At 37.2% G+C, this 22,609-nt stretch overlaps 3 protein-coding genes across 4 annotated transcripts in view; all 3 read right to left on the bottom strand.

The window, feature by feature from the left end:
* hecw1b (HECT, C2 and WW domain containing E3 ubiquitin protein ligase 1b) overlaps positions 1-1,024 on the bottom strand; it is a 43,374-nt gene extending 42,350 nt beyond the window's left edge. The window contains exon 1 of one of the 2 annotated variants that reach the window (XM_056253434.1): positions 821-1,024. In XM_056253434.1, the coding sequence (XP_056109409.1) occupies positions 821-865 (45 nt within the window). In that variant the 5' untranslated portion in view covers positions 866-1,024. The remainder of the gene's footprint in view (positions 1-820) is intronic. The other variant, XM_056253436.1, reaches the window with a different exon arrangement.
* A 2,348-nt stretch (positions 1,025-3,372) lies between these two features.
* Positions 3,373-4,732, bottom strand: ccr12a (chemokine (C-C motif) receptor 12a). Its single transcript, XM_056253437.1, has 2 exons — positions 4,662-4,732; positions 3,373-4,566 (listed from the first exon to the last, which is right to left on the bottom strand). Exons 1-2 carry the CDS (start codon positions 4,722-4,724, stop codon positions 3,475-3,477), a joined length of 1,155 nt encoding a protein of 384 aa, XP_056109412.1. The 5' UTR covers positions 4,725-4,732; the 3' UTR covers positions 3,373-3,474.
* Positions 4,733-5,830: 1,098 nt separating this feature from the next.
* The window catches only part of si:ch211-106n13.3 (vWFA and Collagen domain-containing protein), a 33,787-nt gene continuing 17,008 nt past the window's right edge, over positions 5,831-22,609 (bottom strand). Inside the window, 13 exon segments of the mRNA XM_056253433.1 lie at positions 5,831-6,021; positions 9,442-9,519; positions 9,612-9,803; positions 13,061-13,115; positions 13,196-13,342; positions 13,637-13,669; positions 14,948-14,977; positions 15,412-15,442; positions 18,090-18,161; positions 19,088-19,141; positions 19,315-19,368; positions 20,722-20,775; positions 21,164-21,208. Coding sequence (XP_056109408.1) covers positions 5,831-6,021; positions 9,442-9,519; positions 9,612-9,803; positions 13,061-13,115; positions 13,196-13,342; positions 13,637-13,669; positions 14,948-14,977; positions 15,412-15,442; positions 18,090-18,161; positions 19,088-19,141; positions 19,315-19,368; positions 20,722-20,775; positions 21,164-21,208 — 1,036 coding nt within the window.

Below are 22,609 nucleotides of genomic sequence, written 5' to 3'. Positions count from 1 at the left end.
TTTAGTATCAGGTGTAGTTTAAGATTAGATTGTAAGGTTTAAGATGTGAATTATTCAGTGACATTCAGGATATTTGACTTTTTATTTTTGTAAAAAGTTGACCTAAAATAATTTTTGAATTTACAAATTGCCAAATAATGATTTGAAAGTTTGTTTGTTGTTGTTTTTTTAACCAATTTTAATCCAATTTTAGGGGATATTTCAATGACCCTACAAGTTCAATTAAACCATCAAAATGAGAATTTAATTTATATATATATATATATATATATATATATATTAAATATGAGGAAAGAACAAGTCCCTAAACTTGGTAAAGTACGACAGCAAAAATTTATATCCACACAATTTGGAACGCTTCATTGCGTTATCACAAATTAAACAATTGCCTCAGTCCAAGCACAACCATACAATACATGCTTACAAAATCTTTAACACAATTTACTACAATAACTGAATAAAGGGTGGGTTTAGGTGTAGTGTTACTGTGTCGATATGGGTTTAAGGTTAAGTGTCGAGTGCAGGATTCAGGAAAGATGATGCTCATCTCATCTGGGCCAAATACACACGCACGTGCACGCAAAAGGACGCGCGCGCACCACACAAAGACGCGCGAGGCCGCGACTGATGTTGAACATCAACTGAAAAAAAGGCCACGCTAAATAAAACAAAACAGCTTTTTAAAACAGCATTATATCGCAGAGCACTACAATGCTGAAGCCCAGTGACTGTTATCGTGCTGTCACCCACTGCCTCTCGCTACAGACATCTCAAAACACGCCTGACTAGGGAACATTAGTGTGTATACACTAACACTCACCTGGGTCAGTATCACCTGCCGGTGAATCATCACCTTTTCGTTCATATGGCCATTATCCGTCCCATGTTTACCCGCACAACAGCCGCCCTTTCCTCACATTTGCCCTGTTTGCTAAGCTACCGCAGGAGATGCTACATCCTCTTTCCTGGGTACCAGGAGCCTGTAACCAATGGAAACGCTCCGTCAGATTGATTTCTGTTTTTTGTTCCTCCAGTTATGACCGTGGTTACGTCATCCACCCCACCCGCGCACGTACGCACGCGCTTTCCGCACTGAGAGTCTGGACGCTGACTGGATGTCTGGATAGCGACTGGCTGCTGATTGGTCGTCCCTATTGTGACGAATGTGATTGGATGAATGTATGGTTGTGCTCGGGTGTGATTGGATGTAATTGCTCTCATAGGCCCTACCACACTTGCGGTCTTTGCTCTTGACCACTTGTCTACATGACCCATTATGGCCCAAGTGGGTGTGAAGACTGCAAGTGTGTGTACAACTTTTGATTATCAGATGGCACACACTTATAGTGTTCCAAAAATGCAAGTGTTTACAGAGCTTTATTTTGATTTTCAATAGGCTACTTCGCATTTTAAAATAAATGTCTAAATGTCTGGTCAGTAGTCCCTATGTAATAGAAGACACAATTCAAGCAGTTGCAAATGTTGTACAAAATACTTGTTTGGTAGGTCTGGTGGATTTATTTTACCTTTAAAGCAACTGACCGATTCACACTGACTAGCCTGATTCTATAAATAGGGCAAATTCACGCTTTTATTTTGCTGGTGTATCCTATAAGAAATGATCAAATTATTATATTTTTTGTCTAAAATATTCAATTAGCCAATGCATTCTCCAGACAAAGATTTAAAAGCGTGTAAAAATGCATAGTGATGTGATGACAACACTGATTGGATTCTGATGGTGGTCATGTGATCGCCTTATTTAACGCAATGAAAAGAGAGCTAAAATTTAAATTTGCATTGGATAAAAAACAATGCATATAACAGAATGATACTTATTTCTTAAAAGACAACCACAATCAAACAGATTATTTAGAATATTTATTGTCGTGCATTAAAATGAGTTATTACAGAACCAAAAGAACACATTGCAGAGACTGAGTTCATGCTCAAAATGAAGATCAGAACAGGATATATTTAGATGTTGACAGGACAGGAAGTTTAGTCATTTCTAAGAACTTTAAAGGGTTGTGAGTTTCATATCAGGTCACCAAATAGAATGACAAATTCCTGTCACTAATATTTTACTTCTTTGCACAGGTTACACCAGCAATATACAATCTTACTATTTACTACTAACAGTATAACTATTTACAACAATATATTTTACACAAAACAACATTACTCCTTAAAGAAAGGAGAGATACTGTATATGTTGCAAAAGAACACATAGATTAGGGCTATGGTTAGACAATGAACAATATGTTGCAATGATGCTCTTTCATCACAGAAGCCATTGATAACAAGTTTTTTTTTTTTTAATTAAGCAATATTTGTGAAGAAATATTTACATGTATCGGACAGTAAAATATGTAAGTTATTATTAATAATAATAAGTATAGTATTAAATGCCTTTTCACAATTAGGTACAATTAATGGTGCCCATTAGACATATACTATTCATCATTAAATGAGAAATTATTGGAAATATTATATTTTTTAAACTTTTTTACTTACATCAAAGGGATATGAAGGTTTACATATGTACATTAAATTAACTGTAAACTTTGACAATATTTCAATCGTTTTTTAAATTTTTATCAATACTTTTGCTCTATTAGGTCAAATTGATGGAGCTCATTAGACATACACTATTCATTAATATGCATTAAATGAAAAATCATTGGATTTTTTTTTTTTACTTTTTTACGTCACCAAAGGGATATTTATGAATACTTTTGCTTCATTTGGTAAAATTGATGGAGCTCATTAGACATACACTATTCATTAATACACATTAAATGAGAAATTATTGGATTTTTTTTTTTACTTTTTTTATGTCACCAAAGGGATATTTATGAATGAATATTTACATAAGTACATCAAATGAACTGTAAAATGTGACGATATGTCAATTGTTTTTAAATTTGTATCAATACGTTTGCTTCATTTGGTAAAATTGATGGAGCTCATTAGACATACACTATTCATTAATATGCATTAAATGAGAAATTATTGGAAACATTTTTTTACTTTTTTACTTTTTTTATGTCACCAAAGGGATATTTATGAAGGAATATTTACATATGTACATCAAATGAACTGTAAAATATGACATTATTTCAATTGTTTTTAAATTTGTATCAATACTTTTGCTTCATTTGGTAAAATTGATGGAGCTCATTAGACACTATTCATTAATATGCATTAAATGAAAAATTGTTGGAAACATTTTTTTTACTTTTTTACGTCACCAAAGGGATATTTATGAATACTTTTGCTTTATTTGGTAAAATTGATGGAGCTCATTAGACATACACTTCGTTAATATGAAATAAATGAGAAATTATTGAACATACTTTTATGGTCAAACATTGCATCTTGGATTCTATGTTTTTTTCTTTCTCTTGGCGCTCTAATTGGTGTCCTCTTAACAACAAATTTCCGAACAAAACGTAAAGGTCACATAAATGGTCAGTAATCAGTGTTTGGGCTCCTGATTGATGTGGTTTTACTACTTGGCATTGACATCAAGGTATCGATCTTCAAACAAGGTATACGCTTGGACAGGAGTTTCAGAAAATGGCTTTGAAACTTCTTCCCCAAAAAGGTATAAAAAACAGGGCTGATGCAGCAGTACAGGTAGGCAAAGTTACGTGTTATGTACAGCGCATAGTCGAGGGCTTCTGAGCAATTGTCCAGGTCTCCAGATGACGTCTTGATGGCTTTTAACAGAATGACCACATTGTAAGGTGTCCAGCAGATGAAGAAGGTGAAGACAATGACAAAGATGAGTTTGACTGCCCTGAACTTCTCCACGATGCGTGTGGACATGATCCTGATGGTTATACGGATGTAGCAGTACAGGATGATAACCAGAGGCACTAGGAAGAAAAGAAGAACCTGCTGATAATAGCCAACCAGCTCCCACTTTGTGAGGATATTCTGGTGGTAACCAGTCACTTCGCACAGCAAACCATTTGAACCAGCCATCACATCATATAGAACTATATCCTTTATACTAGCAAATACACTAAGCGCCCAGACAGTGGCGGCCGACGCGAACGCGTACGTTTTTCTCCTCCTGTGGGCTGCAGAGATGGCGTGGACCACTGCAAGGTAGCGGTCGAAAGTCATGAGAGTGAGGAAGAGGATGGAGCTGTTGAAGCCGATGGTGTAACAGCTTCCCACCAACTTGCAAAGGCCTTTGCCAAAGATCCATTCTGACTTGTGGTAGACCGCCCAAAAGGGAAGGCTGGAGGCGAAGATCAGGTCCGAGATGACGAGGTTGAGCAAGAATATGTTGGTGACCGTGCTGAGCTTCTCATATTTGAAGATGATGTACAGCACCAGTCCGTTCCCCACCAAGCTCAGCAAGAAGTTGGTGTAGTAGAAGGCTGGGAGAAATGCTGCGCCAAACTGGATGACATTGCCTTTATTGCATAAAGGAACCTCTCCGTTTACGACGCTGTCTGGTATTATGGGACTGGTGTCATTGAAAAAATTGTAAAGGTAATCATCAGGATACTCAGCCATTGTTGGGTGTGTGGTGCCTGAGGTCAGATTCTGTTGCAATAAAATCAAACAAGAGAAAATACACAGAGTTAATAAAGAAATTCTATTGAGGTTCATTCTGAGCATCAAATATTGGTTTCACTCACCTGTGCCTTTGGTAAAGAAGTGTGTGAAACACTCTGCAGCTGTGGTAGAACTGACGCAAACATGTTGTGGCTTAACTAGAAGAACTCAGCACACATCCTGAACGAGGAACTTGTACGGAGCCTTTAAATACTGAGCACCTCGTCAGCACTACGCAAAACCGCTTTCACAATCACTATTTTTGGTCAAATGTCTTGTAAAATGATTAACTTTTTTTTTGTTAGAGAGAGAGAGAGAGAGAAAGAGAAGTGGACAGAGTGGCAAGCTAAATGATTAAGAATTAAACAATTTAATTCAACATTTTAAAATATTTATTGTAATTTAAAGAGTTTGGAATGTCAGCTGCACAAATGAATTGATAAATTCAGTAAAAAACATGACAAGACTAAAACCTTACGTGCATAAAAAAAGACAAAAAAAAAAAAACATGAACAGGGAACATTAAATAATAAATAGATGTTAATTGCTGATCTTTGCACAAATCTATCAGGTCAAACAGATAGACATGCCAAAACTACACTATTAAGAGGACTGCTAAATTCTACAAGACATGTTCAAAATATCAAACAATCAAAGTATAATTAAATAATAAAAAAATGTTGTAGCAGTACAAATAGCCCTTAGGCAGAAGTATTCTTAAATTTTAACATAAGCGTTCAATGTATAGCCCGTGGAAAATGCTTCACATCCTGTACAGAGGTAGCTTGGCTAGGGCAGTGCAGATGATACAGTATAGTCATTTTTCTTTATAGGAACAGTTTACCCAAAAACAAAAAACTGAAATTTTAAATTAAATTGATAACAGGAAACGTGAGAATGATGTATGTATACAGTACACGCATATGCATGGTGTTTAAAAGCATTTTCCCTGAATAATGATGTAATTTTTACACTGTTTCTCGCACAAAGGCTTCCGAAGACATGGAATATAATGAATGAGTTGTATTGACCACTTTTATAGTGCTAGTTGTGTCATTATTTGAAGCCGAGCGGCAAAAAAAGTGAGGATTCGTTCAAATTAGAGATTTGACCACATTCAAGATTCTCAGACAGGAAAACACGTCACATATTTAAAGTCAAGATCATGACATCGTTCTTCAGAGGTTAAGAGTTCTTGAGGTCAATGTTGAGCACCAGAAATGTTCATCAAGACTGTACAGAATCAGTAAAACTAAAAGTTAGGTCCTTTTCTAAATGGATCGTCCCGAAAGCCATAGGCTTGATAACAAGAGGACAGGTCACAAATCCCCATGGATCCTGGGGGCCCACGTTTGCCTGGGGTGCCCGGAGTGCCAGGTTTCCCTGCTGGACCAGAAGGCCCGGGATATCCCTCACCAGCATCCCCACGCGGGCCCTGCAAACCTGTGGAGGAGAAAGTTACTTAAGGTCGTGCTTACAAAGACAAAAAAAATATTATTATTATTATTATCATGCATGAGTATGATATAGACAGGGCTTAACATTAACCCTCGCCAAATTGCAGTTTCGTGTAACACATTCACTCCTACTAGACACTTCGGCGGCTTAATAGGGCTTAGTGGCCACATACGTGGACAGCACATTTTTGCTCTTATGTCCACAATTGTGTTCACTGCTGAATTGGTGGTGTTATGGACACGTATGGGGGTACTTATACTGCCATCTGGTAGTGTCAGAAATTTATAACACACTATGGTCAAAATTCAAAATGGCGGCAAACACAAGGAAAGATTCAAGTGGTAGCTCCATACACAAACGTCGACCAGTTAAGAAGTTCTGTCATATTTCATGGCTTATTCTGATTTAGATATTTATAAAAGCCTTGTATATTTGTCATGACATGCAAATTTGAAAAAAAAAGTGCAAAACTACCAACTTTGTAGGTCGCTAAACATGAAGTACACGTATGTGTACTTATGGACTGAAGCTCCTCGAAACAGCTAATATGCTAGTAAACATGCACAAACATAAAATGGGAAAAAAGCTAGCTCTGATGCAGCTAAAAAGGTGCACATGGTCCCAATGACATAAATAACAATTAAATCACTAAATACATACGTACATACTTAAATTAGTTGGGTTGAAAATGTTAGTAAAAATGTAATATGCTAGTAAAAATGTGCACATGTAAATTAGCTTGTATATTATCCCATTGGAATAAATAACAAATAAATAATGCAAACCTACATAAATTAAATTAATTTGTATTTGATTTTATCATGTTTTTATTTCCAGAGCGTTTTTCTGTGCAAAGAGCATTGGAGCTACTTTGGGTTAATTGATGGAGATAACACAGATTTGGATGTGTCTGATAACGATGATCCCTTAGAGATGTCTTATTGATCACAAGTTCAGTATGGTGTACCACAAGGCAGAAGGCTCAGTACTAGGACCGTTGCTGTTCACTCTATACATGCTCCCCTTGGGAGATATCATTAGGAAGCATGGCATTAGTTTTCACTGTTTTGCTGATGATACTCGGCTCTATATTTCTTCACGCCCCGACGAAACTTGCCAATACAAAAAAACCTAATGCATTGCTGATATAAAAACTGGATGACTAGCAATTACCAACTTTAAAACTAAAAAATCTAAATTACGTCATGTGCTTTCAATGAAAAATGTGGAACAGTTAGTTCATTAAATCAAGGCTAGATCATCGTAATGCTCTACTGGGTGGTTGCCCTGCACGCTTAATAAACAAACCTCAGCTGGTTCAAAACGCAGCCACTAGAGTTCTTACCAGAACCAGGAAGTATGACCATATTGCCCGGTTATGTCAACATTGCATTGGCTCCCTATTAACCATCGTATACATTTTTAAATATTGCAATGTTTCCATATTGTTTTTACTCTCTGATAGTCAAAACATGTTCAAAATATGTGTGTATGTGTTATTAATACATTAAAAAGCAGTCAGGAAAAAAACTGCTGTGTTCAAGGCAGAAATAAAGGGTTTTTCATTCTATTACACAAAGGTGACTTTATTGTGTTTTATGGAAATTCGGACCATGAGTCCACATATGTGGACATCATTTTTCTCTAAAAGTACATCATATCAAAAGATGATTCTTAGTTTTTATTCTAATTAGGTTCCGATAAGCCCAAATAGCAAAGAGAATTAAAAAATGCATGTAAAAAATCAGCTTGGGCCTTAAGAGGTTAAATTTTATATGTTCATTTTTCAATTGTAGTCTTTTAAAAAAGGTATCTGATAAAATAAACTAAGTGCAATGTAGTGTTGTCAAAAATATCAATATTTTGATACATATCGAGACTGAAATATCTGAAACGCTTCCAATACCCATTTTCCGCAGAATAGATGCACGTCTCTTTCTCTCTCTCTCATCATCTCTCGGACAGCGAGTGACACACAAACCCGCCTCCCCTCACTCACTCGTTTCATTTGCTCCGGATGAATAATACTGGGTTTGAACTACGCTGTGGGATTGCGTGTATTGCACATAATTTTAATAATTCCCACATATTTTGTGCTCACAAACCTAAAGTGTGCACACATAATGCCGCCTCTCAGTACAAAAACTAAGTTCTTTTTCACTTCTTATTGCGCTTAAACAGTCAAACACACAAAATAATGCCAAAATGCCGGTCTTGGTGAGTATTTACATAAACACAGTCAGTTATGTTTTAAGTGAACGTAAACAGCTGAGAAAGAAAACACATGTGTAACAGAATAATGGATCAGTGTGTCAGGTCTAATATACCTCCTGCCCAATAATGAGATAATATTAAAATATCTATATGGCAGTTTTTCCCCATGGAATCGATGTTAAAATTGTGGCCAGTGACAATGCTGAGTGGCTAGTAACTTAGGAAAAGCACTAGCCACAGTGGCTGGTGAGCAAAAAAGTTAATGTCAAGCCCTGAGCCGTGTTTCCACTGCCGGGCCAGGGCCGGGCCAGGGCTAACAGCGAGCCGAGCCGAGTCAGTGGCCTCGGGCCTCAAGCACCGGGCTTGCGTTTCCACTGCCGGGCCAGTAGCCCCGCAGCGCTGCCCTAAACCCCGCCCCTAACACGCCTTTCTGGATCAAACGTCATACAACCCAACCCATTTCAGCGGGTATTATGAATTTATTTATTTTTTAAGTTAGGAAGATCGCATGTATATTAACTCACCGGCCGTGGCTGCAGCCTGCAATAGTGTCCAGATTGTCTCGCGAGTCGCCACTAACAGAGGGACGGTGACCCAGCACACCGTCCATCAAGTCGAACCATGGAATTTGGAAAGTCCCTTATCTGAGCTCCGCTTTGTCCATTGTGCGTTTGAATCGCCTTGTACAATACTGCGCCCGCAACTTTTTTCCCCCCTGAACTTGAAGCGTTGCTTGCTGAATGCTTAGCTTAGAAAGTTCAGCATCTATGTTTTTTATAACGTCTTCGTTTCTTCACACGCCGTCAAATTGACGTTGTACCCTTTCTTCTGCCCAAATGCTCAGAAGAGCTTTGGTATCTTCGACAGACCAGTACAGGCGATTCACCATTTCGAGCAGCGATTATTTTGCGCGATATAAAAAAGTGAAATGTGCATCTTGCTTCAGATCATAACGTTCCATAACACCGATAAACTCCGCCTTTTACCTTGACCACGCCTCTAGCCCGAGCTGGCTCGCTTTGGCCCAAGGTATTCGACGGGCCAGAAATCCTGGCCGTTGGCCCTGAGTAAGCCCCGATCAAGCCCCGGAAGTGACAGTGGAAACGCGACTGGCTCTGGCATGCACTAGCACGGCTCGGCCCTGGCCCGGCAGTGGAAACGCGGCTCTGGATATAGACATTTGTTTTTTACCTGCTGGGCCAGGAGGACCTGGCAACCCGATTTCCCCTTGTCCTTTAGCACCTTTCATTCCCATTGGGCCAATATCACCTGTAAGAATAACAGGTGTAAGAATTTTCCCTTTAGTAATGTCACTTTATAATCAGTAAATAAACGTCAAAACAGCTTAATATAAGTCTCACCTTTCACCCCTTCAGGTCCCCTCCTCCCTTGAGGTCCTGGGTAGCCTGGAGACCCTGCCATGCCGGGATACCCTGGGGGTCCAGAGGGGCCTGTTGGGCCTGGAGGACCTGGATCGCCTTGTGGTCCTTGTTTGGTTTCACAGTGCTGGCAACTTGTTTGGCCCATGACCTGCAGGAGCTGTGGCAGCTGGCCTTTTGAAGGAACACATAAAGCAGTTCTTCTCAACCTGTTTCACTGCTATATGATACTAAACTAGAAGTGCCAATTTATTCAAATAACAAAAAGTTAAAAAAATATATATATTTAAAAAAATATATCATTAGATAATTAAAACAATTAAATTCCAGAAGTTTAAATAACTGTAACTTCTTCAGGGTTTACACGTTTTATCTTATAGTCTAGTAGTTCGTCACTATGGGGATTTCTTTTAATTATTTTTCAAACAGTAATTTATTAGAACATATTTCAGGGCACTAGAAACATTTATATTGAACAATTTCTATGACTTTTATTCAGATTTCCCTGATTAGAAATAACCTTTTTTTTTCACGTATATCAAGTTTTCCAAGAAATTTCATATTACCTGTGGGTGGACACTTGGCATGCTTTTTTATCACATATTTTAGAAATCGTTATAAATTTGTTGTCATTAAAGGACTTAAACAGACAAAATTTATCACATGTAAACCGTTTCGAAATTGGACATTTTTAGCATTTTTAGCCTTTTAGCAGCTAGATTTACTTCATATTTTGAACACAACTTGGTTAGACATATGGCTTTGATTTTCTAGGAATTTTAGTGTCCAAATGATAATGTAAAATATATATATTGTATGAAATAAACTTATTTATGCTTTTATTTTATGCTTTACTTTCACTTCTGCAATAATCTTCTGATTGTCTTCTTTAAAAAGGGCTAATTATAGAAAAGCTTTCTAGCGCTGGAGAGACCCAAACAGGAAAACGGCCTGAAAACGGACACAGCGGTTGCGTGGAATCCACATGTTGTACCAGACGTGGCCCAGATCGGGGCCGACAATATGTTGCTGTCAGGCTCTTGTGTCCTGTATGTTCAGTTTTTGTTCTTCCTTGTTTCTTGCTCGTCATTTTTACTTCATTTCATGATAAAGAGACTATTTTTGCATTGCGTGTCCATGAATTTTGGAGGCGGAGCAAAAAAGGGAGGGGCGTGTTTGTTTGGGTTCATTTCAAATATCAGCAGTGTTTCTAGACATCGCTTCCTGCACATAACAATTACAGTTTTGAGAATTGAATCAAAATAAAAAAACATAATGGGCGAATTCCAAATTTTGTTTTTGCGCCCTTGAAATTTGTAGAGGCGTTCCAAACAAAAGTGAACAAATGAATTCCTCCACAAAGGGCCCTTCCACGAGTCCGTAAGGTAAGGGCTTCATGGAAAGACAAGATTTTATCGTTTATGGTCATGTGACCTAGGGTGACGAATCCTCACAATTAATTTTAAAGCTAGATGGTGGGAGAGTTAGAGTTAATGTATAAACAAAATAATTCAAGATGTTTTGTTTGTGATATTTTACACACATTTTTCATATGAAGTTTAAAAAAGTTTCATAGGTAAGAAATGTGTTTAATAGTAGATATGTTAGGTAAATTCGACTATATATGCGAGGTCTAAAGAAGAGACGGCAAGTTTTAAAGTTAAGCGCAGAGAGGGAATACACTCACACATTGGTTTGAGGATTGAACCAGGTTGGTGGTTCAATCCTTGGTTCCACCTGACCAAGTGTCAAGGTGTCCATGAGCAAGACACCTAACCCCAGCTGCTCCCGACGAGCTGGATGGCGCCTTGCATGGCAGACACCGCCGTCGGTGTATGAATGAGTGAGTGAATGGGTGAATGTGAGGCAAATTGTAAAGCGCTTTGGTGGCCATTGGGTCTGTGAAAGCGCTATATAAATGCAGTCCATTTACCAGTCCATTTACACATATATATAATGCATAAATTCATTATGAAATGTATATTTATTTCCAACAATTATATTAACAGCAATAATAAGGAATTCCGGTTGTAAAAACAGCTAATGAGGTGATGGACGTCACAATATTATATCAAAACATTTTGATATAATATTGAGTACTCAATGCTTAAATTGGATTTTCTAATATGACAGACTATCATACACACCTGCAAACGCAGTTGCTGGATATAATGCTGTTCAGTGTTTTTTTATGGCTCTCTCGAATGCTTCATTCTGGTCAACTGCTGTGTTTTACTATCAAACATTTTTGTATAACAATGCTAAACTCAAACTGAACATTTTACACTGTCCCTGGCAACCATTTCCTACATATCTGTGCTAGTTTCACATCTTTCATTCTCACATAATAAATTATTCATGCATTTATTAATTTGCCAAATAGCGTGCAATGAGAAAGATAATGTACAAATGCTTCACACTGGCATCGTGATCATTATTTTGCAATCTGGCTGTCCGTTATCCCTTAGTGTGTGCATGCGACAAGCGTAATCACTGTGGACTCCGCACACTTTTAAGGAGTGTGGTGAAGAAGGGGTGCAGTCTGTGACAGTCTCGCCAATATTAAAAATAGCGTTTTTCTCGCTCAACACATTGATTTCTCAACTGTTTATATGTTTTTCTTCTTTTTTACAGAGAACTGAAAGTTGCATCACTGCTCCAACCACTTTGGATGTTTTTAGCTATCTGACCAAGAGGCAAGCATACACCCTTCTATACACTCTCTTATCACAGAGTTATCATAGAGTTAAATGCTATTCTTCAGGAGTTTAGGTGCATCCCAATTCGCATGCTTGTGCACTATTCTATGTTTTATAAATATATGAAGAAACAGTGTGCTTTAAATACCCAGGTGATGCACTTAAATAAGTGAGGAATGTCGGACACTTCATGCACTCAACCTTTTGTAGAGGAGTGGGAGGGGCTATCAGACTCTAATGTTCAATGACAACACACCTTATAAAATTGATACATGGTTGAGTACATAATGCATAGCATACAAGTGCATAGTGTAAAGTGCATCATTTGGGAAATAACTTTTGTCTTTTCTTCCAAAAAAAATTTAGCAGACAAGTAAAATGCACATTAAGACATAGAGACATATCTCAATACTAGATTCTGAGATTGCAAAAGTCACTGACACGATTCTAAGGTGTCGCTATATGGTGTTTTTTTAAGCACTTTTTTCCTTGCTAGTGATAGTTTCTTGGTAAGTGTAAGAAGTATGAGTTATATATGACTAAATCTAATACTTACGGTTAAGGGTTTGTTCAAATTCTAACCAAAAGTATGAGCAATAGTAATAGTAATGGTTGCATAAGCATATTTTTATAAAAAAAAAAAAAAAATTGTCTTACCTCACAAAATGTATTTGCCATTGAAACGAGACAAAAGACTCACAATTCTTAAGAGTGCAAACCATGAAAACTTACTTTGTAGCACAGAAGCACAAATCTTCATTAGCTGATCTTCTGAAGGTGGCTTGCCCTGAAACACAGGGTGTCACATTTGAACAAGACCAACAAAATCCTGCTTACTTTATAAATTCTCATAAGCATCACACTCACCGGTTTCCCTGGGTAACCTGGAACTCCTGGTTGTCCTGGTAACCCATCTAGACCTGGAAAGCCTTGAGATCCATGTGGACCCGATGGACCCACATCTCCCTTTTTCCCATCAGCCCCTCTGCTCCCAGGATCCCCGGCTACACCTGGCTGAGAGGGAGTGGGGAGAACAATTCAAAACAGTGTCATCACTGTTATAGAATGAATTCAGAAGTATCATAAAAAATACTTAATCTTTTTTTTTAATCCTTCAATTTTTGTGCGCATTTGTTTATTTGAGTAACGTGAAGTGTTTTAAATTGTGATGGAGTTGGAAACATGATTTTTGGTTTCAAAACATTGAAGGTATTAGTCCCTTGCTAGGAAACTGAGAGACTTTCAGATCATCAGGAAATAGTTGTGAGACATTGACAATAGTAGTTTTGTTTTATGAGTAGTTAGTACCTCTCCTTTGTTCCCTTTCAGACCCGGTTCACCCTGTTGAGAATGACAGAGGTACATCACACACACACATTAGGTGCTGTTCAGTTAATTTGCATTTATATATCCAGACATTTTATAAGAAATTTCAAAGCATTTAGATATTTACATGCATCATTTTTAACACACATTAGGTGCTGTTCAGTTAATTTGCATTTATATATCCAGACATTTTATAAGAAATTTCAAAGCATTTAGATATTTACATGCATCATTTTTAAAGTTTTTTTAAAGACATCATCTTATGCTCACCAAGGCTGTATTTATTTGATCAAAAATACAGTAAAACCATAATATTATGAAATAAATGAAAGCTGAAAGCTGTATTTTCAGCATCATTACTCCAGTCTTCAGTGTCACACGATCTTTCAGAAATAATTCTAATATGCTGATTTGATGCTCAAGAAACATTTCTTAATATTATCAATGCTGACAACGTTTGTGGAAACCGTGATATACATTTGTTAAAGATTCTTTAATGAATTGGAAGTTCATAAGAACAACTTTTATTTAAAATAGAAATGTAACATAATAAATGGCTTTACTGTCACTTGATCAAATTAATATGTCCTTGCTGAATAAAAGTAATCATTTAAAAAAAATAAAAAAAGAAAGAAAGAAAGAATGGAAGGAAGAAAGAAAGAAAGAAAGAAAGAAAGAAAGAAAGAAAGAAAGAAAGAAAGAAAGAAAGAAAGAAAGAAAGAAAGAAAGAAAGAAAGAAAGAAAGAAAGAAAGAAAGAAAGAAAGAGAAAAAGTTTAATCATAAACTTTTGAACAGTACTGTGTATATAACTTTTTTGTTTTTTTCATATAAAAAATTCAGGTAACACTTTACAACAAGGTCTTATTTGTTAACATTTGTTAATGTATAAACTAACATGAACTTAATGATCTTTGTTAATGTTATGAAACTTTATTGTAAAGTGTTACCCACATTTTCTAATGCAAAGCTTATCGTCAGGATACTAAGGTGTTGCCAGAGCATTGCTATATGGTTTCTATTTGTTTTTAGTGCATTGTTATGTGGTTGCATGGGTCTTCTGGATGGTCGCTAAGTGCTTTCTTACTAGTCTCTATGATACTTGGATTCTTCCTTCAAAACAAGTGTGTGGGATGTTTTAATTTCCATTGCACAAGCAATGTGGGGCAAGCTGTGTGTCAAAGTTTATTACGTAGGTTTTAGGGGTTAGTTCAAACTCATAACCAGAAGAACACTTGTATTAGCAACACCACTAATAAAGCATAAAGACTGTTACATACATGTTTTCCAGCGACTCCAGGTTCTCCCTGGTTTCCTCTCTCGCCCTGAAATGAGAGATTTATTTATTATAATAAAAATCTTGATATTGCTCTAACAAAAATGTACAGTATCATGGCAAAAAAAGACCAGCAAACATTAGTTGGTCTTAATTTCTGCAACCAATTTGCTTTGTTTTGCTAGTAAACATCATGAATTTTCTCAAACACAAGATAGACCAGCAGCAGATCAGCATTAACCAATACAAAAGACTAGAACATGTAATTTGTTAAATCTTTTTGACTCCATATGCTGAATAAAAATGTGGGTGTATGTGCGTGTGTGTGGTCTGTAGGTTGTAATTCCTGTGAGAAAAAAACAGTAACACATTTTTTTTTTTACTTCCTCTTTTCTCTCTCTATCAACATGTTTCTTTTCCACAGTCGGTGTGAAATAAAATGTCACAGATGTCAGTCATCACTGAGCAGTCACAGTACCTGACTTCCCCTCGGTCCAGATGATCCTGAGTCACCCTGCAAAAGTAATCAAGCATATAAGATACCTTTAACAGTGCTAAACGTGCTAACAGTGATTATGAAGGTATATTAGCAGCAGTCACAGCGCCATCCCAGTGACAATTCTTCCAACATCCATCAACCTACTCCTCTATTTCTCTCATTGTCCCTCTAGTAGCGTTACAGGTTGAGCTCGGAGCTCGAGCCGAGGACAGCAAGCCAAGTTTGTTTACCATGAACTATTAAGACTGGATGGGCAGGCGAAAAAATACATTCAAGTGCAAAAGTTTACAGTCCGACCCGAGGTTGCATAAGCCCGTTTCACATATGCTGCGTTTGCAGTGCGTAACTGATCCGCGGCTGTACCACAAACACATACTCACTATTTTTATTTCAAATACAGAAGTTATGCAGCAACTTATTAAAAAAAAAAGTTTTGTCAGCATTGCGATTCTCTTTGTACACATATACAAACTTGAATGGATGTTGAATGCACGTTTAAACACAATTTAAACAACAGAGGTCTATAATTCCATGCTTTACTTCTATAAGTGGTCAAATATTTAACCATGTAGCCTACTTATATTAAAATCGCAAACATTTTCAATTAAAACTTAAAATTGACAAAAACAGCCGACTCTCATGCCTTTTCTTTTGCATTTAAATTTTTATACAATAAATCTTGCATGTCACAAGAACTTGTTTTTCCACCTCCACGAATGAGACGAGTGTCGTTCATTATGTCCTTGTTGAGGTAAATTGACGTTTTCCTTGCTTAAAACCCCGGTCTTAAAGTAAAAAGATGAAAAGTAGTATTTAATTAAATACATTTATGGTGAGATTACTACATTTTATTGAATTAAATGCATTTATGATGAAATTACTAAATTTTCAGGTCAATCTGTGTTCATTTTGACCACGAACCGTGCGCTGTCACTTTAATTTAGCGTTTGCAACACAGCAAAAATAGACTCGGTGCGTAAACGATCTCTGCACTGCTGTATACGCACCGCACCTGGAACGGATCGACGGACCGCATCCGCGTGCAGTGTGAAAGCTCTAACCTGTTAACATGGGTACGGAAAAAAATAAGCACCGCATACGCACTGCAAACGGTATGTGTGAAACGGGCGTTAACCAAGAATAGTCATTTGCTGAATTAAATTTAAAATTCAACTCTTTTATCATTTTGTGTGAAAGCCAGCATGACATGGAAGTTGTGATAGTCTTTTCTTCCCTATCGTGATGTATTTATTCTGAGTGAAACGGCTTCCTGAACAAGAATTGATTGGATGGTTGTGGTTTGCTATTGCTGTGGTCTCGGGATTGAAAGGGTGTCCCAAATGGTGCTCGCTGCAGAGCCAAATGACGTCCAGCTCCTCCTCTCTGGATTTAATGGGTGGAGTTACGTTTAGTGATAGGGTTATGGGTTGTGTTAGGGCAGGGGTAGGCAAGTTTGGTCCTAGTCTAGAGAGCCGCTGTCCTGCAGAATTTAGTTCCAACTTCCAACCCTAATCAAACACACCTGAACAAGCTAATCAATGTCTTCAGGATTACTAAGGCTATAGGCAGGAGAGGTTTTTTTCAGTGTTGGAGCCAAACTCTGCAGGACAGCGGCTCTCTAGGACCGAACTTGCCTACCCCTGTGTTAGGTTGTAGTTGGACCGTCTAGCTCCACCCATTACGTTCAGCGAGGGGAAACTGGAAGTCAAGCTCCACCCATTGGCTCTGGGTCGAGCAGCCTCTCGGTTGTCCCGCCCTCACGCCAGTAAACACGTCGTCGTTGAGGGAGGGCACATAAAAAATAGAATGTGCACAGATAAATCATTAATAATAAATACTGCAATACTCCATAAAAAACAAGAATTGTCTATTTTGATTCTTTTAGAATCATTCCCACTGCAAAAGATGCCTATAAGAATTCAAAGTGAATAAAAGAGGAGAATTTTTTAAAGCGCCACCACGAAAATAGAGCGGGTTAAAGATGTGAGTGAGAATTTGAAAATGTCTAGAAATGACTCATGTGATATTGTTCATTGAATCGAGTTTCTTTTTCACACTGTAAGGGTGGGAAGAGGGGGAAAAGTCAACAAATGAGTGATTTTTGTGATGTCAAATGTCACATTAAAGTCAATGATCATGAAATCATTCCGTCTAATTTGTAAATGCATGTTATAGATTTTTTGTGTGTGAATGATTCATCCATGTATGTTTATTTTTTATTTATTTTTTTATTTGACCTTGACATTTTTTTATCCAAATGTTATAAAACGGTGAAAATAAGAGACTTCTCTCTGTTGACTGTTGCGTTTTTGCTATTGACATCTCAAAATCCAATCAACAATCAATGCATACAACCAAGCCCCTTCCCTATATTTTTCCTTTTTTGATAATCTGTGACACTTGGATGTATGTTACAGTACAAAAGAAAAGATCTTTTTCTACTTTGTTTCATTACGACTTTAAAAATTCCAACCATTACAATAGTTTATTATTGAATAAAACAACATGACAGATAATGACTAATTGTAATGCAACCTATGAGTCCATCAGAGTAAGGACATCTTTATTAAAGCATCTGACAACGGTCTACTCCCTGTCTAAAGCAAGGCAGATGCTAATTCAGGTTAGGTTTGTCACTGTTGAAGAGTAAAGACGAACGTACCTTATGACCTTTGAACCCTGGTAGACCTCTAATGCCAGGGGGACCTTGAATGCCGTACTCTCCGTCTGAACCCTGTGGATACACACATGCACACATACACCTTTATAAGATTAATCACTTGTGCATTATTGCTATACTTACTAACAGGTATCATTTAGTTAGTTTATCTTTTTGAATAAAGGAATAAACGGGACACTGAACCCCACTGGCTATAGGGTATTTGCAGAGTCTTTGAAATCAAATCTAAGACTTTTTAAGACCTGCTCAAATAAAATTAATGCAATATGTCCATTCAGAACAAACCCTTTAAAATAATAAAGACATGTAATAAACAGATTATTGTGCAGATAGTGAAATCTATATATTGAATTAATGTGTTCAAATAATTAGCTTTCGTTCCTGTGACAGGGCAGCCCATCAGCTTTTTGAAGTTTAGTAATGGCATTAGGCCAGATTGCAATTACAGTTTTTCGGTCTCCAAATTTATGACCTTTAAAAATTATAATTAGGACTTTTGTTATACCATTTAGGATATGTAAGACTTTCCATGGCCATAAATTTGATCAAACTCAATTTAAGACATTCTAAGACTTTTTCAGGGACCCTGGATAGAAATATCCCAATGAATAAAGACATAAATTTCACATATAGCTATTGTATGCTTCAGAAGACCTGGAATAGTGCACAATATGGACTACTTTTCATTTTTGGGTGAACTATCACTTTAAAACTTAGCTCTTTTGCTTAATGTGCAATGAATGGATTGAATTGAAAATTGCAGCCATTTCACACTCTGTAAAATGCATTTTGCAATTTTTTTCATCTTGAGTTGAGATTTCTTTCTCACACTATGACTTGATGGAGGCTTAATATAGCATCTGCTACTCAAATTTATTTCCTGAAGCTGTCTGAGAAAGAGGCAGGTATGTCACTAAAGGAGATGATATCGTATTGTCAGACCTTTATGTGTGGAAATCCCCCTCCCCTAGCTCACTCACTTTTGTACCAGGTGCACCAGGGAGCCCATCCTGTCCGCGGGAGCCAGAATTCCCCTGTCAACAAACAAGAGTTTCAATAAAATGTTATATAACAAGCATACTTATAATCAAGACATAGGTAAAGTGATGTTAAGAAGTGATATAAAAAAAATACTTTTGATAAATGAAATGTGTCATTGCTCAATAAAAACAAAAGAAATGTTTTAAAAAAATTTACGATGAATTACCTTAGGACCAGGAGGACCGTCTATGCCAGGTGGGCCAGCTGGGCCTGGGGGTCCCTGAAATTAAAAGATATGTTTGCAATAAGACAAGCAGCAAATATCAGTAATTCAATGTGCACCTTGAGACAAAACAATACATTTTAAGATATATCAGTGTGAGTTGCTTTCAGTTAAAACAGCTCAAACATGCATTTTAGTCTGGGACTAGGCTTAAAGGTGCCCTTTTATGAAGTCTTGATTTTGTTTTTTGGGGTGTACTATAATATGTTTTCATGCTTGATTGTTTAAAAAACGCATTATTTTACACGTTTTACATTATTACAACTCCTCTCTCAACAGTCTGTCAGAACGCGTCGTTTTCGATGAAGGCCCTCCTTCTGAAATACGAAATGTGCTGTGATTGGTTAGCTGGCCCAGTGTGTTGTGATTGGCAGCGCTTAGCGCGTGTTCGTGAAATGTCCCGCCCCTTCTTAACTGCGAGCTCCACTCAAGATATAAATATTAATGATGTCAATTTAAAACCAAATCGAGCCTGATTCAGACTCTGACAATGTTAACAAACTAGAAGATTGTGCTGAACGGATTTCATGTATACGGACTTTGCAAGCACAGATTTCACAGGACGTTTAACAACATTAATTTGTTAAATTACAGTGACAATGAATGAAGAACTCACTGTTTGTAAATAGTCTATTGATATATTAACAATGTAGCCTAACCTACACTACAATATATTAACTATGAATTAACTAAACTAAATGATTTGTAAGTACTTTATTACTGTATACAGTATTATTATAAAGTGTTACCACATTTTTTAATGTAAAGTGTGCAGTTTTTGTTCAAATGTCTTCGCCTATGCCGAAACAATGTGCAGAAACAGCAATAAAGTCATTCGTAGATACATTTCTCCAAAGGTTCAAACACCGTGGTACATATCAAACCATTCTGTCTGGAAACATTAACCAATGACGTGGGTTTGGGGCACGTTTCACCTTTAAAAAATAAATAATTTACAACTGTTGTTGGAAACTAGATTTCCACATTTTGCGAAAAGTGCACCAAACGTGGCACCACAGATCTAGGGTGTTCTGGGTGGTTGGCGTGGTTTTGCTTTGTGGTTGGTGTGTTGTGAGTGGGCTGCTAGGTGGTTACAAAAGAGCACCGCTCCACAAAAACTCTATTATATTCTGGTACCCAGATATGGTTTGAGTCCCTCCTTTAAAGTAAAAGTATGGAAAAAAAAATAGCTGCATGATTTTGTTTAGGAACATTTATGTTGGACATTTTGCTTAAAATTAGAGGCCTTAATGAGGAAACTAAACAGCTACTGCTTGAAAAAGTGCAATTTAGCATCAAGCCAACAAATTGCATTAAACAAAATATCAATCTGTTGAAATGATGAGATACCTGATGTCCCGTTGGTCCAGTAAAGCCTGCTGGTCCTGACATGCCTCGCTCACCCTGTCAAAATAATTTGTTATACAACAGCACAAAAGCTATGACAAAATCAACACTCTCAAAATAACATTGACTATCATTCAAAAGTTTGGCTGGGTTAGATTTTTTTAATGTTTTTAAGTCTCTTATGCTCACCAAGGCAGCATTTATTCAACCGTAAACAGTTGCGTTGGATAGAAAGTTCAAAAGTACAACATTTATTTGAAACAGAAATATTTTGTAACATTATAAACGTCTTTACTGTCACTTCTGGTCAATTTAATGCATCCTTGCTGAATACATTTTTTAATTTCTTTTAAAAAAACAGAGTTTTTTTTTTAATAAGTATTAGCTTTTAAGTAAATTTAATAGTAAGTTTTAGACTTTATTTATGATTAATCTGGGTTCTTACTTGAGGTCCAGCAGGGCCAATCTCTCCAGGAATCCCCCGTATCCCCTAAAAACAAAAAAGCAGTAATGTGTCATGAGTAGTGTATGGTTTTAGCAGTACAGTTTTGCATCCCATGAGCCCTTTTCTATCTGTGCAAATCTATCTGTGCAAATTTAATAATGAAATACACAATTATGGATCTACTCTGAAGTATTTCTTCAGTATTTGTGACATATATCAGAGTGAAACGGCTTCTGAACAAGACTGAGCTTGATTTTGTCCATGGGGAATTGATTGGATTGTTGGAACATTGTGGTTTTCCATTGGTCGATCTCATGTGAGTGACAGGTTGCCCCGCCCACACGCCAGGAAACATGTTATCAGAGAACAGATGTCGCTGCAAGAGGGAGGAGAAGTTATTTTGATTCATTTTTGCTTATTCAATTTGTGATTATTTTGATTCCCACCACCTACATTTGGCCTTTTCTCAATACCGGCAGGAAAATGTAGTTGGTTGGAGTGAATGAACAGCGCTCTCTTCAACCCTCAATACCCACAACTGAGGTACACCTTAGCAAGGCACTAACCTCGAATCACTCCCTGGGCACCGCAGTGAAGCTGCCCACTGCTCTGAGTATGTGTCTACGTCTTGCACTTTGTGTGTGTGTGTGTGTGTGTGTGTTCTACTCCTAATGTGTGTGCACTAATTTGGATGGGTTAAATGCAGAGGACAAATTCTGAGTATGGGTTACCATACTTTGCTTTCACGTCACTTTACTTTTAATGGTTTCATTTATTAAAATGTTAAAGCTGCAGTCCTTCGTTTTTCCTCTTTGTCGCCATCTCTGTTCGAAATCTGCAATTGCAGTTATTCGCGGAATTTACGTGGGTTGTGCCCATAGACTGTAAAAAAATGGTTGTGCCTCGGCACGCACAAGTGAATCCAATGCTTTAAGGAGAATGTGCGGCTGTCAATCACCGCGCCAGTGTGAAGACTGTCATTCAGAATCACAGATTCTACATTTTGAAAGTATGACCAATATAAGAATTTTCACCGGAAAATGTCTGAACAAGTACCGTAAGTAACATCCACTTTTGTTCTGACCAACTAAGGGGAAAAAAGCATGGCAGAAAATCGCGCTGATTAAATCTAACGATCGCTTATCATATCACGTCAAACAGTGCAAATTATACTTTGTTCTCAAATTGTTAATGTTAACAACATTAGCATTGCGTGACTGTATTTAATGTCCTTCCGATATTTATCCTTGTTTTCGCATCTCTTTTTTTTTCTGTAGCCACTCCGAAGTCCGAAGTCTTTTGCATTTTACAGCGGGTGAATCTCTAGTTGTCACTGGTGATCGTCGTTTGAACCTTTCTGGATCCGCCATCAAATTGATAAGTTTAATTATATCAAGTGCTGTGAGAAAAGGCTATAAATCTCCACCTCCAACATCCTCACACGCA

Source organism: Rhinichthys klamathensis, unplaced genomic scaffold (assembly GCF_029890125.1).
Source record: "Rhinichthys klamathensis goyatoka isolate OS25496 unplaced genomic scaffold, OSU_Roscu_1.1 h1tg000105l_1, whole genome shotgun sequence".
Classification (NCBI taxonomy): Eukaryota; Metazoa; Chordata; class Actinopteri; order Cypriniformes; family Leuciscidae; genus Rhinichthys; species Rhinichthys klamathensis.
The sequence above is the reverse complement of the archived record's forward strand: the minus strand, read 5'-3'. Positions and strand labels throughout refer to the sequence as shown.

What these genes read in the sequence shown, in the direction of transcription:
- ccr12a (XM_056253437.1), bottom strand. Translation starts at nt 4,724, where the DNA reads ATGTTTGCGTCAGTTCTACCACAGCTGCAGAGTGTTTCACACACTTCT. An exon ending in CTTCTTTACCAAAGGCACAG is followed by an intron (nt 4,567 to 4,661) that starts GTGAGTGAAACC and finishes TTATTGCAACAG; the next exon opens with AATCTGACCTCAGGCACCAC.